Below are 18632 nucleotides of genomic sequence, written 5' to 3'. Positions count from 1 at the left end.
TACAATACTGATCAAAATCTTAATACAGGTGTTTCGGTATTTTTAATTTATGAAACTGGGATACCGGTATTCCAAAAACAAACGTTTTTCTCAATAAATTTTGATGACAATTAGGTGCAATAAAATAAGGAAAAAAAAAAAGTACTGTAATTACTTGAATTATTCATGTTTTAAATAAACTTTTATTGCAATATTAAATATTCTGCAAAAAAATTTAAAATACAGTTATTCTAAAAACAAAAAAATACATATTGTTACTGCAAAGTTTAGTTATGTTTAAGCATCCACACTACCTGTCCGAATAAAGCGAGCTCTTAAGAAACATAAGCAATCAATAGTATAATCGTTTAAAATGGATCTAATTTTGGTACATACAGTATTTGATTAGCAGCAGAAAACGCCCTTTCGGATTCTATTCTGGTACTGAGATAATTGTAGACAATCTCAGTCCATATTTTCTAGGCTTTGAACTTTTTTTGCAAAAATAGTTAAAAGTATTTCATTAATTTCCGACTCAAGTTCATCTTTTAAAATCTCATCGGAGTTGGGAAATTTCTTATTTTGGAAACAATTTGTGGAACACTGATGTTCTGTTCCCCGTTGGTCTTCCATGGTTGAATTATGTTCATCATTTTCTGAAGGAGAAATATGTTTTATTCTGCGAAGTATAATTTTCACTATAGTATCTTTACTGAGTCTGGAAGAGAGCAAAGAGTGGGGATAAAGAATAAAGAAAAGAGCAAAGAGTGCAGTTAAGGAATTCTTCACATATATAAATGCAAAGAACAGAAGGACAAATCAGATTTATTATTGACCCCTTATATAATGGACGTGGGATGTAGTTGAAGTTGCAGATGAACTCAACAGTTACTTTGCATCGATATTTACATAAAAAAACCCCTTTGTGTCAATGAGATATTATGGAAGTGAAGTTGAAAAAAATGTAATTAATGATGTTGAAATTTCAAATGATTATTTAATGAGAACTTTCACGCCTACAGGCGAGTAAGGCTCCTGTGGTTGATGGCATATAACCTATAATCTTAAAGGAGGCGGAAAGTGAGTGCACGAACCATTAAGGCTAGTTATGAGAGCATTACTGGACAGGAGAGATTCTGTTGGATTGGTGTAAATTGGAACATAAAGGCAGTCCTAGGAGTGTAACGGGAAATTACCGACCGGCCAGTCTAAAACTTCAGTAGTAGGGAAAATCAAGGAGGCAATGATCACGGGTGGAATTCAGGATCACTTAGATGGAAATGGAATTCTGTAGGATACACAGCATGGTTTTGTAAAGGGAAAATAATGTTTTAACAAATCTGGTTAGCCATTTTGACAGGTCACTTGTGAGCTGGATTTATGGAATAATTTCGACATTGTTTATTTGGATTTCAGAAAAGCATTTGACTCAGTCCCACATGAGTGGTTACTTTATAAGTTGGAGGCTGGAATCATAGGGAAAATCCTTAGTGGATAGCACAATGGCTTGAGGGCACCAGGCAGAGGGTTGCGATAAATGGTTATTCCTCAGATTGGGTTAATGTAAGTAGTGGGGTTCTCCAAGGATCAGTATTGGGACCACTGTTGTTTTTGATTATCTTAAATGACATCTATGAAGGAATGGAAGGCATGAGGTCTAAACTTGCAGATGATGTAAAGATCAATAGAGTAGTTAATGATCGCCGCCAAGCAAGCTTCTTCAGAGTGAGCTAGATAGACTTCCAGGATGGTCAGAAAAGTGACAGCTATGCTTTAATTCAGCAAAATGCAAAGTCTTACACCTGGGGAACAGCAACACCAAAATACACTTGGTGGAGTTGAACTAAAGTCATTAGTGGAGAAACAGGATTTGGGAGTTACGATACGGTCAGACATGAAGTTGTCCGAGAATTGTGGACAGGTTGCAATGTTGCATGGTGTCCTATCGATGATTTATTGAACATTTGCTAGTAGAGATAGTGACGTCATAATCACATAAAGGTGATTTTATAACCTTTATGTGATTAAATTATAAACAATTATTTTTTAAAAATTAATACTGAAAACCCGGTATTTTTTGTTATCAATACCGGAAAAAAATGACTGGTATCCCGGTATTCAAGATCCCAGTATTGTAAGCCCTAGTTAGTCTTTTGTTAATAAAATCTGTTAGAAACTAAGCACCTGCGAGGAAATGTAATTGAAGTGATTAAGGCTTTAAATGGATTGAATAATAATGGAATGAATAACTGGCAATAGATATTGACTCTTGGAATAAATTTCCATCTAGCGTTGTGGGAGTGATATCTGAGTTACAACTCAGATATTCACTGACACAGACAAATTATTGACACAGACAAAGGAATGGATAAATAAAGGATTTTTTTTTCGCTTTGTTTCCTTGCATCATTTTGCCAATACTAATACTAAAAGAAAATGTCATTAGTTAACACTGTTCCCATATAATGTTGCTGACTGTTCTCCATAAAGGTATAGCAGTCCCACCACCTCTCTCTTTTGGAGAGGTCTGGGTTTGAGTACAATTGACAACCAGAAAAATTTCTAAAGCCCTCTTTAATCGAGGCTGTAGTTGCTGATCTCAGCAGTTGGGGGTAGGGTTTCCCCATGCGTTATTCTGGTTTTTTAGCCTGCACCACATGCAACTTAGTCCATGAACATAACACACTTCTACAGACTCAATACAAACACTTAAGGATATAGGTTACACATGGAACTCACTAGGAACCTTTTATCTACTTAATTAAGCAATATATTTAGTTTTACAATAGACAAAAAAATTATTGATTTTTTTTTTATAGATATAGAAATTTTTTTATAGATAATTTTTTTATAGATAATAAAAAGATTATTGATAAAAATTAAAGATTATCTCTCTCTCTCTCTCACAAAGTGGTAAGCTTTGGAGCAGGTTCATAGACTGCAGAATAGTTGACCTAAAAATCATAACTTGTTATAAAAAATAAAGCATCTGCTGTATTTCAGACAGTGAGAATTGCACCAAAGAGAAGTTCATAATGAACCTAGGCAAAATATACAACATGGTATATTTTGTATATTTGCATCATGGTATATTTGCCTAAGTGGATGTCAGATGAACTAATGAGACATATGGCAGAGAAGAAAAATGCATGGGATACATACAAATTAACACGTGACACAGAAGCCTATGATAGATACAAGTTGATCTGTAACCAAGTTACAAAGGAGGTTAGGCAGGCGAAGGCAGATTACGAGAAATCTTTGGCAAGGGATGCAAAGAAAAACAGCAAAGAGTTATTTACTTATGTAAACTCTAGAAGGAAGGGAATGATCAGATTGGTCCACTTGTATCGATAGGTCAACTGTTGATGATCCTGCTCGGGTAGCTAACAAACTAAATGAATATTTTGCATCGACATTCACACATGAGGAGTTGTTCAGCGAAGCGAATGCCAGAGGTGTATTCAACTCTGGCAGTAAGCTAGAGAATCTTGTAATAACTGAGAGTAAAGTGGAGGAGAAATTGTTGAAGATAAATACAAGAAAGGCACCTGGGGTGGATGGGATCTATCCAGTTATATTAAAGGAGGCAGCAAAGGAAGTAAGCAAACCCTTAGCCATAATTATGAGAGCTTCCTTGTACTCAGGGGAAGTACCCATGGACTGGAGATTTGCAAATGTGACCCCAATTCACAAAGAAGGATCAAAGGGCGACACAAGTAATTATAGATCTGTTAGTTTAACTTCTGTTCCCAGAAAATTAATGGAGGCACTGGTTAAAGAAGCACTGCAGGATCATCTAGACAAGACTTCAGTTATAGCTCGAACACAGCATGGTTTTGTTAAGGGGAAGTCTTGCCTGACCAATTTGATTGGATACTATGATGCAGTCACAAAAGAACTGGATGCAGGGAATAACTTTGATATTATATACTTCGATCTTAGAAAGGCTTTTGATACTGTTGCACATGGAAGACTGCTGCACAAATTGGAGCAGTGTGGCATTGGAGGCAAATTGCTGCTATGGATAAAGGGGTGGTTGAGGAGGAGAAGACAGTGAGTGGTAATCGATGGACACTGCTCATCGTGGACTAATGTTATTAGTGGAGTCCCTCAGGGTTGAGTATTGGGTCCATTATTGTTTTCGGTATTTATAAATGATATTGATGATGGCATATCAAGCTTAATGTCCAAGTTTGCAGACGATACGAAGGTTGTCAGGGTTGTCAAGGACACTACTGACACAATGCTATTGCAACAGGATCTGGAAAGGTTGAGCAGATGGGCTGAGAGGTGTCAAATGAAGTTTAACATTGACAAATGTAAAATACTACATATGGGAAACAGCAACCCAAGAGCAACGTATCAACTCTGTGGTACTACGCTGACAGTGGTAGAGAATGAAAGGGACCTGGGGGTGGTTGTGCAGGCAGATATGAAGTTTTCTGAGCAGTGCAGACGGGCTGCAAGAATAGCTCATGGTGTATTGTCGATGATATATAGCAATTTTTCTAGCAGGGATAAGGAGGTGATTATTCCCTTGTATAAGGCAATGGTCAGGCCACACCTAGAGTACTGTATACAGGTCTGGAGGCCTCATTTCAAGAAGGATGTAGAGATGCTGGAATGAGTACAGAGAAGGGCAACAAGATTAGTGAACGGAACAAAGGGGTGCTCTTACGAAGAAAGGCTTAAGTTTTGCAAATTACAGTGTCTGGAGACTAGGCACCAGCGAGGTGATCTGATAGAGGTGTATAAAGTTTTGAATGGTTTGAGCATGCTCAATGCTGATGGAATTCTTCCTCTTGCTGAGAATAATCATCTGAGAGGGCATAAATTCAAATTGAGGAAAGACGGATGTAGAATAGACGTGAGGAAATTTGCCTTTAGCCAGCGGGTGGTTGGTTGGTTGGAACAGACTTCCATCCCTTGTCGTGGAAGTTGATAGCCTAAATAAGTTTAAGGCTCAGCTGGACAGGTATTTCGAACGAACAGAGGGGTGAAGTGAAAGTGGTTATTTTTTATTTATTTATTTATTTGGCTGATGCTGCATAAGCTTGCTTTCTTGCATCAAATGCCTCTACTAATGCTAATATAACCTCTGCTGTACATGCTGTAAGTTGAGATCTGATTGTGTTTAGTTAACTGCCAGGAAAAACTACAGTTACTCTTGAGGCTAATTTTTAGCCATCTCTTAGACTGCAAGAAGTCAAAATATGAATTTGCTGTAAAGAGTTGCTAATGGATAGAAATAAGTGCATTAATCCTATCCCTATTCCAGTTCTAAAGGAAGGATGAACATACCATCATGCTCATAAAAGAATGAGCATATGGGTTGCGGAGGGGATTACTCAGGTCTTAAATGAGAAATCATGAGTCATGTACTTAAAAGTTTTACTTCAATCAAATTCTATGACATTCATGAGATATCTAAAATAGTAATTTGGTATCTGAGTAACTCACGTATCAACAAAACAAGAATCATTGAAATAAAAACATTCTATTTTATTATTCATATGAAGAATAAATTAATCAAGACTCACTTGTCCATGCCATCATCTAAACTTCGTTTCAAGATTGGCTTTTTCGGACTTGTAGATATGTCTTGTAAAACTGTTTTGTTTGGTGTGCCATTAACGTTTGGCAGTGTGCCATCGTATTCAGGAGAATCCCCTTGAGAACTTTCTGAATGCCTTCGTTGATTCAACTGTCCTGGTGCACGGCCAAGTTGAGCTGGAGTTGGAGCAAGTACAAAAGACTGGGATGGTGAAATGTCATTTTCAGAAATGTGGGATTCTGGTATTTCAAGAATTTCTTCATCAGGCATTTGTGAGGAAAGTGCTGTTATGGCTTTAGAATTTGTGTCTGGCTGTACATGTGATGATTCAGATAATAATCCTAATTTTGGAGGCTGAAGTACAAAAAAAAAAAAAATAAATAATAATAATAAATAAATAAAAAAAAAACTTAATCTTGCATATATATATATATATATATATTATTTGTAAAATAATAAGAGGAGTTTATCTCAATATAGTAAGTAAAACACTTCCGTATGATACTCTCCAGAAATTAAAACGAAAAAAATCGAATAACTTACATTAGAGTAAAAAATAATTAAAAACCAATTTAACACAATTAAAAATCAATTTAACGCAATTAAAAATATTAAAAATAACCTAGCAAAAATATTAAAAACGATTTTAAAATCGTTTTGAATCTAATGTAAGTTTTCAATTTTTTCGTTTTAATTTCTGGAGAGTATCATACAGAACTAATACATTAACAGTAGCCACTGGCAGAGGTGAAAGTGATTCTTGCACTGCTTCTATTGGAATGAGCAGAAGCCTGGAAAACAAGATACAGGATATATCAGAGACTGCTGGGAGTCACTGCGGTACAAGTAAACACATGGGTTGTGTTAGGGTAGCTAAGAATAGCAGCAGGTGCATGTATACTTGCGTGTACACCAATGCTAAGAGTTTGGTAAATAAATTTGATGAATTTGAGCTATTGCTCAAAGCATCAAAGGCGGATATTGTTGGGATATCAGAGACGTGGTGTCACACAGATATAAGGAATGCAGAACTGGAGTTTGGGGACAACGTCTACAGAAAGGATAGACAGGATAGGAAGTGAGGAGGGGTTATGCTATTAGTTAAGAAAGACATAAAATCCAAGGAAGTGAAGCCAGTCGACATCGCTGGACAGTGCAGTGTTGAGTCAGTTTGGTGTGACATAAGCATTGGGAGTAGGAGTGTGCTATAGGCCTAATGACTCTGATGAGTATAACAAGAAACTATACAGGGAAATAGAGTGAGCCAGTACATCAGAGAGTCTTATAATGGGGGATTTTAATATCCCAGATATTTACTGGAATTTGTGGGCTGGTCACTCACACACTAGCAAGGCTTTTGTTGATCTATTAAATGATTGTTTTCTACATCATCATGTTCGGGAGGCAACTAGAGGGAGTAATACTCTTGATTATCAGTAGCGATTCTTCATGCATTAAGAATCTGCAGATAAAGGAACCACTAGGTGGCAGCGATCACAGTGTGCTGAAGTGGGATTTACTCAAAGAGGAAACTACCATCAGGGGTAAAGGGAATGGTTATTGCTTTCGTAAAGGCGACTACGATGGTCTGAGACAGTATTTAAATTCTATACAGTAGGATCAACTGATGATGTTACCAACAGCAAATTCAAAATGGGAAGCATTCAAATAACTTATCTTGGAAGCTACTAGGCTTTACATACCAACAAAGAAATATTGTTCGAGGTTTAGGCCTAAATGGATGTCATATGAACTAATGACACATATGGCAGAGAAGAAAAATGTATGGGATACATATAAATTAACACGTGACACAGAAGCCTATGATAGATATAAGTTAATCTGTAAACAAGTTACAAAGGAGGTTAGGCAGGTGAAGGCAGATTACGAGAAATCTTTGGCAAGGGATGCAAAGAAAAACAGCAAAGAGTTCTTTACTAATGTAAACTCTAGAAGGAAGGGGATGAATCAGATTAGTCCACTTGATATCGATGGTTCAACTGTTCATGATCCTGCTCAGCTAACAAAATAAATGAATATTTTGCATTGACATTCACACATGAGGAGTTATTCAGCGAGGGGAACACCAGAAGTGTATTCAACTCTGGCAGTAAGCTAGATAATCTTGTAATAACTGAGAGTAAAGGGAGGAGAAATTGTTGAAGATAAACACAAGAAAGACACCTGGGGTGGATGGGATCTATCCAGTTATATTAAAGGAGGCAACAAAGGAAGTAAGCAAACCCTTAGCCATAATTATGAGAGCTTCCTTGGACTCAGGGGAGGTACCCATAGACTGAAGATGTGCAAATGTGACCCCAATTCACAAAGGAGGATCAAAGGGCGACACAAGTAATTATAGACCTGTGAGTTTAATTTCTGTTCCACGAAAATTAATGGAGGCACTGGTTAAAGGAGCACTGCAGGATCATCTATACAAGACTTCAGTTATAGCTCGGACACAGCATGGTTTTGTTAAGGGGAAGTCTTGCCTGACCAATTTGATTGGATACTATGATGCAGTCACAAAAGAACTGGATGCAAGGAATAACTTTGATATTATATACTTGGATCTTAGAAAGGCTTTTGATACTGTTGCACATGGAAGACTGCTACACAAATTGGAGCAGTGTGACATTGGAGGCAAATTGCTGCTATGGATAAAGGGGTGGTTGGGGGGAGAAGACAGAGAGTGGTAATCAATGAACACTGCTCATCGTGGACTAATGTTATTAGTGAAGTCTCTCAGGGTTCAGTGTTGGGTCTATTATTGTTTTCTGTATTTATAAATAATATTGATGATTGTATATCAAGCTTAATGTCCAAGTTTGCAGACGATACAAAGGTTGGCAGGGTTGTTAGGGACACTACTGGCGCTATGCTACTGCAACAGGATCTGGAAAGGTTGAGCAGATGGGCTGAGAGGTAGCAAATGAAGTTGAACATTGACAAATGTAAAGTACTCTATATGGGAAACTGCAACCCCAGAGCAACATATCAACTGTGTGGTACTACACCGATAGTTGTTGTTGTTATTTGTTTTTTTAGGAGCATTAGCAACTAAGGCCATATTGCTCTGGGATATGTGGTGGTGATTCCCTTGATCTTTCCGCATCCTCCGTATTTGGTGGTGACTGGCTCGAACCCCGGACTAATCAAGAAGCGTGTGCTACGCACTGCTGCTGCTTCTTCCCACCTGGCTACGGAGGCACACTGACAGTGGTAGAGAATGAAAAGGATCTTGGGGTAGTTGTGCAGGCAGATATGAAGTTCTCTGAGTAGTGCAGATGGGCTGCAAGAGTAGCACATGGTGTATTCTCTATGATATACAGGACTTTTTCTAGCAGGGATAAGGAGGTGATTATTCCCTTGTATAAGGCAATGGTCAGGCCACACCTTGAGTACTGTATACGGGTCTGGAGGCCTCATTTCAAGAAGGATGTAGAGCTGCTGGAACGAGTACAGAGGAGGGCAACAAGATTAGTGAATGGAACAAAGGGTTGCTCTTACGAAGAAAGGCTTAAGTTTTGCAAATTACAGTGTCTGGAGACTAGGCACTGGCAAGGTGATCTGATAGAGGTGTATAAAGCCTTGAATGGTTTGAGCATGCTCAATGCTGATGGGATTCTTCCTCTTGCTCAGAATAATCACCTGAGAGGGCATAAATTCAAATTGAGGAAAGACAGATGTAGGATAATTGTGCGGAAATTTGCCTTTAGCCAGCACGTAGTTGGTTGGTGGAACAGACTTCCATCCCTTGTTGTGGAAGTTGATAGCCTAAATAAATTTAAGGCTCAGCTGGACAGGTATTTCGAATGAACGGAGGGGTTAAATGGAAGTGTGTTTTTTTTTTTTGGCTGATGCTGCATAAGCTTGCTTTCTTGCATCATATGTCTCTACTAATGCTAATGCTAAAAAGTGTTTTACGTACTATATTACGTACTATACTATATTAATATCAACATAGAACCTATTGAGCATTACAGCTCTGATTCATACTACCTAGTATATATATTATAGATGGTTTTTGCAGGTTATAAAATTTGAGTTTTATTTAAATTTACTTTTAATTTACTACTCTGTATTATGCTAATGTATTTTCCTAATGTCATGTTTGATGGCACTGCCTAGCAATTACACTCATTTCTTATATCTATATAATAATTAATAATATCAGCAGGTGTATGCTATCAAACTATTGATGTACCATTATACATTGCATCTTAACAACACTGTAAGCATATATTTTAAGATGTAGATAGTATGAATCAGAGCTCAATACTCAATATTTTACAAATATTATAAGATGTGCAAATATCATAAGACAAAGCTTCAAATAATGATGGTTACCTACTGGTGACAAACAGTATATTGAAACTTAAATATAAATTACATATAGCTCAATTGGCCCCACCTCTATCCCAGTTCTGAAGGAAAGAAATGCAACTCGTCAATAATGTTTCCTGTTTCAAATTCTATGACATTCATGCAATACCAGACTGAAATAGTCCTAATTAAAATGACATGAAATAGAATACAATATAAAATAAAATAAATTTTGTAAAATAATAAGAGAAGTTTACCTCAATATAGTACGTAGAACACTTCCATATGATACTCTCCAGAAATTAAAACGAAAAAAATCGAAAATCTTACATTAGAGTAACAAATAATTAAAACTCAATTTAACACAATTAAAAATCAATTGATTTTTTTAATTGTGTTAAATTGAGTTTTAATTATTTGTTACTCTAATGTCTCTAATTTTCACAATTAAAAATCAATTGATTATTTAATTGTGTTAAATTGAGTTTTAATTATTTGTTACTCTAATGTAAGATTTTTGATTTTTTTCGTTTTAATTTCTGGAGAGTATCATACGGAAGTGTTCTACGTACTATACTGAGGTAAACTTCTCTTATTATTTTACAAATATTGGTATCAATGTAGAACGTATTGAGCATTACAGCTATGGTTCATACTATCTATTTTATTTTTTAAAATCTTATTGACTATTTCATTCTCTTCCTTTCTCTCCAGGTATAACCTATTGATACACATAATTATGGGGGATTTTTTGAACAGCTTGGTGCAAAATTACATTAAATTAACACTAAGATACTTGGCCCAAAGTTACCATATTTCTTTTCTAAAATATTGCCTTCAAAACAACATCGTTCCGAAGTTTGCTAGGGTCAATTTAAATCAAAAAATTTCTGGCATAAAACAACTAGCAATTGCCACATCGCGTAATATCGTTAAACTTGCCTTAAAATCTCGCTATTCTAATAAACAAAAATACCTTTCCCAGGTTAGGAAGCTTCATGATAAATTAAAAAACTATCTACATCCTAACGATTGGTCTGTATTGAAGACTTCCATAGATTTGTAACGGGAAGCACAGGCCTCAGATATAAATAACAGACACGTTAACAAATTACAAACATTATTGGGAGGGTCAAGACATGTTCATACGAATTCTAATACATTGTCGCGGGCTTGCGACCAAGTGCATACAAGTTAGCATTAGCATTAGTAGAGGCATCTGATGCAAGAAAGCAAGCTTATGCAGCATCAGCCAAAAAAAAACAGAAAAAAAAAAAAAAACCCACTTCCAATTCACCCCTCTGTTTGTTCAAAATACCTGTCCAGCTGAGCCTTAAACTTATTTAGGCTATCAACCTTCACTACAAGGGATGGAAGTCTGTTCCACCAACCAACCAACCACCCGCTGGCTAAAGGCAAATTTCCGCACGTCTATCCTACATCTGTCTTTCCTCAATTTGAATTTATGCCCTCTCAGGTGATTTTTCTGAGCTAGAGGAAGAATCCCATCAGCATTGAGCATGCTCAAACCATTCAAGGCTTTATACACCTCTATCAGATCACCTCGCTGGTGCCTAGTCTCCAGACACTGTAATTTGCAAAACTTAAGCCTTTCTTCGTAAGAGCACCCCTTTGTTCCATTCACTAATCTTGTTGCCCTTCTCTGTACTCGTTCCAGCAGCTCTACATCCTTCTTGAAATGAGGCCTCCAGACCTGTATACAGTACTCTAGGTGTGGCCTGACCATTGCCTTATACAAGGGAATAATCACTTCCTTATTCCTGCTGGAAAAATTCCTGTATATCATTGACAATACTCCATGAGCTACTCTTGCAGCCCGTCTGCACTGCTCAGAGAACTTCATATCTGCCTGCACAACCACCCCCAAGTCCCTTTCATTCTCTACCACTGTCAGTGTAGTACCACAGAGTTGATACGTTGCTCTGGGGTTGCTGTTTCCCCATGTGTAGCACTTTACATTTGTCAATGTTAAACTTCATTTGCCACCTCTCAGCCCATCTGCTCAACCTTTCCAGATCCTGTTGCAGTAGCATAGTGTCAGTAGTGTCCTTGACAACCCTGCCAACCTTTGTATCGTCTGCAAACTTGGACATTAAGCTTGATATACCATCATCAATATCATTTATAAATACAGAAAACAATAATGGACCCAACACTGAGCCCTGAGGGACTCCACTAATAACATTAGTCCACGATGAGCAGTGTCCATTGATTACCACTCTCTGTCTTCTCCCCCTCAACCACCCCTTTATCCATAGCAGCAATTTGCCTCCAATGTCACACTGCTCCAATTTGTGTAGCAGTCTTCCATGTGCAACAGTATCAAAAGCCTTTCTAAGATCGAAGTATATAATATCAAAGTTATTCCCTGCATCCAGTTCTTTTGTGACTGCATCATAGTATCCAATCAAATTGGTCAGTTGATTGGTCACCCAAATTGGTCACCCAATCAAGTTGGGTGATGACTTCCCTGCACACACACACACAATGTGCTACCACAGAATATGTCAGCTAGTTCGCGAGCACCCCCTCGCCCAGCATTCAATGAACCAACATATCAACAGGCTACAAATCTTTCCTCGTATACACTATTGCATGACCAGATTTCACTTTTATCCAAAGGATTAAATAATAATTTACCACCTCGAAAACTACCTAAAAAACAGTGCGTAATTGATATTGAACTTCATAATGTTCCACAAAAGGATTTATTTATTCAACAAGTTAACCAAGTGGTGAAAAACATAAAAGAGACACGACTTCCTAAATTGAATATACACGACGGTTCAGCTTTACTTGAACTTCAGGAAAATAAAGACATTATTATACACAGGGCAGATAAAGGAGATACAGTGGTAATACTCAATAAACCTGATTATATTAATAAGTTAGATCAGTTGTTTCAGATAACTCCACTTATCTTGAAGTACACCCGGCACTATTTACCAATTTGGTCAATTAATACAATAAAACGTTAACCACGTATCGAAAAAACGACTACATTACTATGGCTCAGTTAAAGGAATTGAAGGCCAGAACATACAATATTCCTGCACTTTTCGTCAGGTAAAATTACACAAGACTGGATTTCCTATTTGGCCTATTGTTTCCTACAGAAACTCAGCATTTTCATCCTTGGCCACACGTGTATATAGCATTATAAAGCCCTTTAGACAGGCGATACAATTTGGAATTAAGAACTACGATACAGTATTTAATAACCTGAAGGACTGTAGACTTGGCGACAATGACAATTTATTCTCACTAAATGTTACCTCATTATATATGAATGTGAATGTTGAATACACAGTAGATATTTTTTGGGATATGTTAATTAATAACTCGATACTGATTAATTATACGAAGCTTCCTAGTAAGGAAATTTTTCACTTAATAAACTGTTAGTTGAGGCCAACTATATCACCTTTGAAGACAAAGTGTACAAACAAATTTTTGGTTTGCCAATGGGATTGAGCCTGAGTGACTTAATATCGGAGATCTATCTCTCAACGATTGAGCATATACATTTGATGCCTTTTCGACCCCGTGTCACATACTATGGGAGGTATTTAGACGATGTTCTAGTTATTACTGATAGTAGTACAATCCAAGACATTTTACATTTCTTTAATAATATTCACTCTAGACTCAAATTTACATTGGAAAAGGAGGATAAGGATACAAAGTCATTAAATTTTCTAAATTTCATGCTTACTCGGGACTCGAATAAAATCCAATTTAACATCTATCAAAAACCTACGAACACCAGTATGCTTCTACATTATAACAGCTATCACCTGTTCACCTACAAAAGATCGATTATCTTTAATCAATTTCTAAATGCCTATAAATATTCAACGATGGAATATGCTTTAGGCTCAGAAATAGTAGTAGTAGTAGTGGCATGTGATGCAAGAAAGCAAGTGTATGAGCTTATGCAGCATCAGCCAAAAAAAAAAAAAATCACACCATTGCCTCCAAATGCCTGTCCAGTTCCTCCTTAAATTTATTCAACCTATCAACTTCCACAACGACAGATGGAAATTTGTTCCAGCAATTAACCACCCGCTGGCTAAAGGCAAATTTCCGCACATCTATTCTACATCTGTCTTTTCTTAATTTGAATTTATGTCCCCTTAGGTTCGTAATCTGAACAAGTGGAAGGATCCCATCAAAATTCAGCGTGCTCAACCCATTCAAGGTTATATACCTCAATCAGATCACCGCGCAGGTGCCTAGTCTCCAGCCACTGCAATTTGCAGAACTTAAGCCTCTCTGATCTTAGGAAAGGAATGAATCAGATTGGTCCACTGGATGTTGATGGTTCAACAGTTGGGGATCCTGCTCAGGTGACTAACAATCTAAACGAGTATTTGCATCTACATTCACACATGAGGAGTTATTCAGGAAGGGGAATGTCGTAGGTGAAGTAAACATTGGCAGTGAGCTAGATGATTTTCTAATAACTGAGAGGAAAGTGGAGGAGAAATTGTTGAGGAAGAACATAAAAAAGGCACCCGGGGTGGATGGGATCTATCCAGTTATATTAAAGGAGGCAGCAAAGGAAGTAAGCAAACCCCTAGCCATAATTATGAGAGCTGTTTGGACTCAGGGGAGGTACCCATACACTAGAGATGTGCAAATGTAACCCCAATTCACAAAGGAGGATCAAAGGCTGCAAGTAATTATAGACCTGTTAGTTTAACTTCGGTTCCAGGAAAATTAATGGAGGCACTGGTTAAAGAAGCACTGCAGGATCATCTGGACAAGAATTCAGTTATAGTTCAGACACAGCATGGTTTTGTTAAGGGCAGGTCTTGTCTGACCAATTTGATTGGATACTATGATGTAGTCACAAAAGAACTGGATGCAGGGAATAACTTTGATATTATATATTTGGATCTTAGAAAGGCTTTTGATACTGTTGCGCATGGAAGACTGCGGCACAAATTGGAGAAGTGTGGCATTGGAGGCAAATTGCTGCTATGGATAAAGGGATATTTGAGTGGCAGAAGACAGAGAGTGGTAATCAATGGACACTGCTCAACGTGGACTAATGTTATTAGTGGAGTTCCTCAGGGTTCAGTGTTGGGTCCATTGTTGTTTTCTGTATTTATAAATGATATTGATGATGGTGTATCAGGCTTAATGTCCAAGTTTGCAGACGATACAAAGGTTGGCAGGGTTGTTAAGGGCACTACTGACGCTATGCTGCTGCAACAGGATCTGGAAAGGTTGAGCAGATGGGCTGAGAGGTGGCAAATGAAGTTAAACATTGACAAATGTAAAGTACTACATATGGGAAACAGTAACCCCAGATCAACGTATCAACTCTGTGGTACTACGCTGACAGTGGTAGAGAATGAAAAGGACCTGGGGGTAATTGTGCAGGCAGATATGAAGTTCTCTGAGCAGTGCAGACGAGCTGCAAGAGTAGCTCGTGGCGTCTTGTCAATGATATACAGGAATTTTTCTAGCAGGGATAGGGATGTGATTATTCCCTTGTATAAGGCATTGGTTAGGCCACACCTTGAGTACTGTATACAGGTCTGGAGGCCTCATTTCAAGAAGGATGTAGAGCTGCTGGAACGAGTACAGAGAAGGGCAACAAGATTAGTGAATGGAAAAAAGGGTTGCTCTTACGAAGAAAGGCTTCAGTTTTGCAAATTACAGAGTCTGGAGACTAGGCATCGGCGAGGTGATCTGATAGAGGTGTATAAGGCTTTGAATGGCTTGAGCATGCTCAATGCTGATGGGATTCTTGCTCTTGCTCAGAATAATCACCTGAGAGGGCATAAATTCAAATTGAGGAAGGACGGATGACGGATAGATGGGCGGAAATTTGCCTTTAGCCAGCGGGCAGTTGGTTTGTGGAATAGACTTCCATCACTTGTTGTTGAAGTTGATAGCCTAAACAAATTTAAGGCTCAGCTGGACAGGTATTTCGAATGAACGGAGGGGTGAAATGGGAGTAGTGGTTGTGTTTTTTTTTTTGGCTGATGCTGAATAAACTTGCTTTCTTGCATCATATACCTCTACTAATGCTAATGCTCTCTTGGTAAGAGGATCCCTTCATTCTTCTCACCAATCTTGTTGCCCTTCTCTGTACATGCTTAAGTAAATCTACATCTTTCCTAAAATGTGGCCTCCAGACCTGTATGCAGTACTCAAGGCGTGGCCTGACCATTGCCTTATACAGAGGGATAATCACCTCCTTTTCCCTGCTAGCAAAATTCCTATATATCATTGACAAAACCCCATGAATTACAAAACCCCAAATCCCTATGAATACCAGCGGAATTACTTAACAAGTACAGGTCACTGTTGAAAAAAAATCCGTGAAGTAGGGTTGAATTTGAAAGTGTCTGCAATTCTGCCCAGACACGATAGGAGAGAGTATATGATGAGAGCCTTGTCGATCAATTCGGCCCTGGAAAGATTGTGCAAGGCTCAAGGGGTAGAATTTTTTTCAGCCTGGAATGTACTTGTTAACAGGAGAGATTGCTTCTACGGGGATGGGATACACTTAAATAGAAAGGGTGCAAGAATATTTGCTGATGCTATCGAGGCAGTGTTAGGTGGGTCGGAAAACTGCTATCTTGGGGGGGAGACAAAGACTAATGGATTAACAGTAGCCACTGGCAGAGGTGAAAGAGATTCTTGCAGTGCTTCTATTGGAATGAGCAGAAGCCTGAAAAACAAGATGCAGGATATTTCAGAGACTGCTGGAAGTCATTGCGGTACAAGTAAACACATGGGTTGTGTTAGGGTAGCTAAGAATAGAAACAGGTGCATGTATTCTTGCGTGTACACCAATGCTAGGAGTTTAGTAAATAAATTTGATGAATTTGAGGTATTACTCAAAACATCAAAAGCAGATATTGTTGGGATATCAGAGACGTGGTGTCACACAGATATAAGGAATGCAGAACTGGAATTTGGGGAGTACAACGTCTACAGAAAGGATAGACAGGATAGGAAGGGAGGAGGGGTTATGCTATTAGTTAAAAAACGCATAAAATCCAAGGAAGTGAAGCCAGTCGACATCGATGGACAGGGCAGTGTCGAGTCAGTTTGGTGTGACATAAGCATAGGTAAATCAAAATTGAGAGTAGGAGTGTGCTATAGGCATAATGACTCTGATGAGTATAATAAGATACTGTACAAGGAAATAGAATGGGCCAGTAAATCAGAGAGTCTTATAATGGGGGATTTTAATTTCCCAGATATTGACTGAAATTTGTGGGTTGGTCACTCACACACTAGCAAGGCGTTTGTGGATTTATTGGATGATTGTTTTCTACACCAGCATGTTCGGGAGGCAACTAGAGGGAGTAATACTCTTGATCTGATTATCAGTAGTGATTCTTCATGCATTAGGAATCTGCAGATAAAGGAACCACTGGGTGGCAGTGATCACAGTGTGCTGAAGTGGGATTTACTCAAGGAAGTAACTACCATCAGAGGTAAAGGGGAGGGTTTTTGCTTTCGTAAAGGCGACTATGATGGTCTGAGACAGTGTTTAAATTCTATACAGTGGGACCAACTGATGATGTTACCAACAGCAAATTCAAAATGCGAAGCATTCAAGGAACTAATCTTGGAAGCTACCAGGCTTTACATACCAACCAAGAAATATTGTTCAAGGTTCAGGCCTAAATGGTTGTCAGAGGAACTAATGAGACATATGGCAGAGAAGAAAAATGCATGGGATACATACAAATTAATGGGTGACATGGAAGCCTATGATAGATAAAAGTTGGTCTGTTACCAAGTCACAAAGGAGATTAGGCAGGCAAAGGCAGATTATGAGAAATCCTTGGCAAAGGATGCAAAGAAAAACAGAAAAGAGTTCTTTACCTATTTCAACTCAAGAAGGAAAGGGATGAATCAGATTGGTCCACTGGATACTTGATGGTTCAACAGTTGACGATCCAGCTCAGGTGGCTAACAATCTAAACGAGTATTTTGCATCTACATTCACACATGAGGAGTTATTCAGGAAGGGGAGTGTCGTAGGTGAAGTAAACATTGGCAGTGAGCTAGATGATTTTCTAATAAATGAGAGGAAAGTGGAGGAGAAATTGTTGAGGATAAACATAAAAAAGGCACCCGGGGTGGATGGGATCTATCCAGTTATATTAAAGGAGGCAGCAAAGGAAGTAAGCAAACCCCTAGCCATAATTATGAGAGCTTCTATGGACTCAGGGGAGGTACCCATGGACTGGAGATGTGCAAATGTAACCCCAATTCACAAAGGAGGATCAAAGGCTGACACAAGTAATTATAGACCTGTTAGTTTAACTTCGGTTCCAGGAAAATTAATGGAGGCACTGGTTAAAGAAGCACTGCAGGATCATCTGGACAAGAATTCAGTTATAGCTCAGACACAGCATGGGTTTGTTAAGGGCAGGTCTTGTCTGACCAATTTGATTGGATACTATGATGTAGTCACAAAAGAACTGGATGCAGGGAATAACTTTGATATTATATATTTGGATCTTAGAAAGGCTTTTGATACTGTTGCGCATGGAAGACTGCTGCACAAATTGGAGAAGTGTGGCATTGGAGGGAAATTGCTACCATGGATAAAGGGATGGTTGAGTGGCAGAAGACAGAGAGTGGTAATCAATGGACACTGCTCAACGTGGACTAATGTTATTAGTGGAGTTCCTCAGGGTTCAGTGTTGGGTCCATTGTTGTTTTCTGTATTTATAAATGATATTGATGATGGTGTATCAGGCTTAAT

At 38.2% G+C, this 18632-nt stretch overlaps 1 protein-coding gene across 3 annotated transcripts in view; it reads right to left on the bottom strand.

Moving 5' to 3' along the window:
* Positions 1-18632, bottom strand: part of LOC150080107 (protein capicua homolog) — a 357037-nt gene that overhangs the window by 42205 nt on the left and 296200 nt on the right. For all 3 annotated transcript variants that reach the window (XM_090381551.1, XM_090381553.1, XM_090381554.1), the window contains one exon: positions 5523-5890. In XM_090381551.1, coding sequence (XP_090237677.1) covers positions 5523-5890 — 368 coding nt within the window. The remainder of the gene's footprint in view (positions 1-5522; positions 5891-18632) is intronic.

The sequence above is a fragment of the Mastigoproctus giganteus genome, chromosome 9 (assembly GCF_048544385.1).
Source record: "Mastigoproctus giganteus isolate SK-2022 chromosome 9, ASM4854438v1, whole genome shotgun sequence".
NCBI lineage: Eukaryota > Metazoa > Arthropoda > Arachnida > Uropygi > Thelyphonidae > Mastigoproctus > Mastigoproctus giganteus.
The sequence above is the reverse complement of the archived record's forward strand: the minus strand, read 5'-3'. Positions and strand labels throughout refer to the sequence as shown.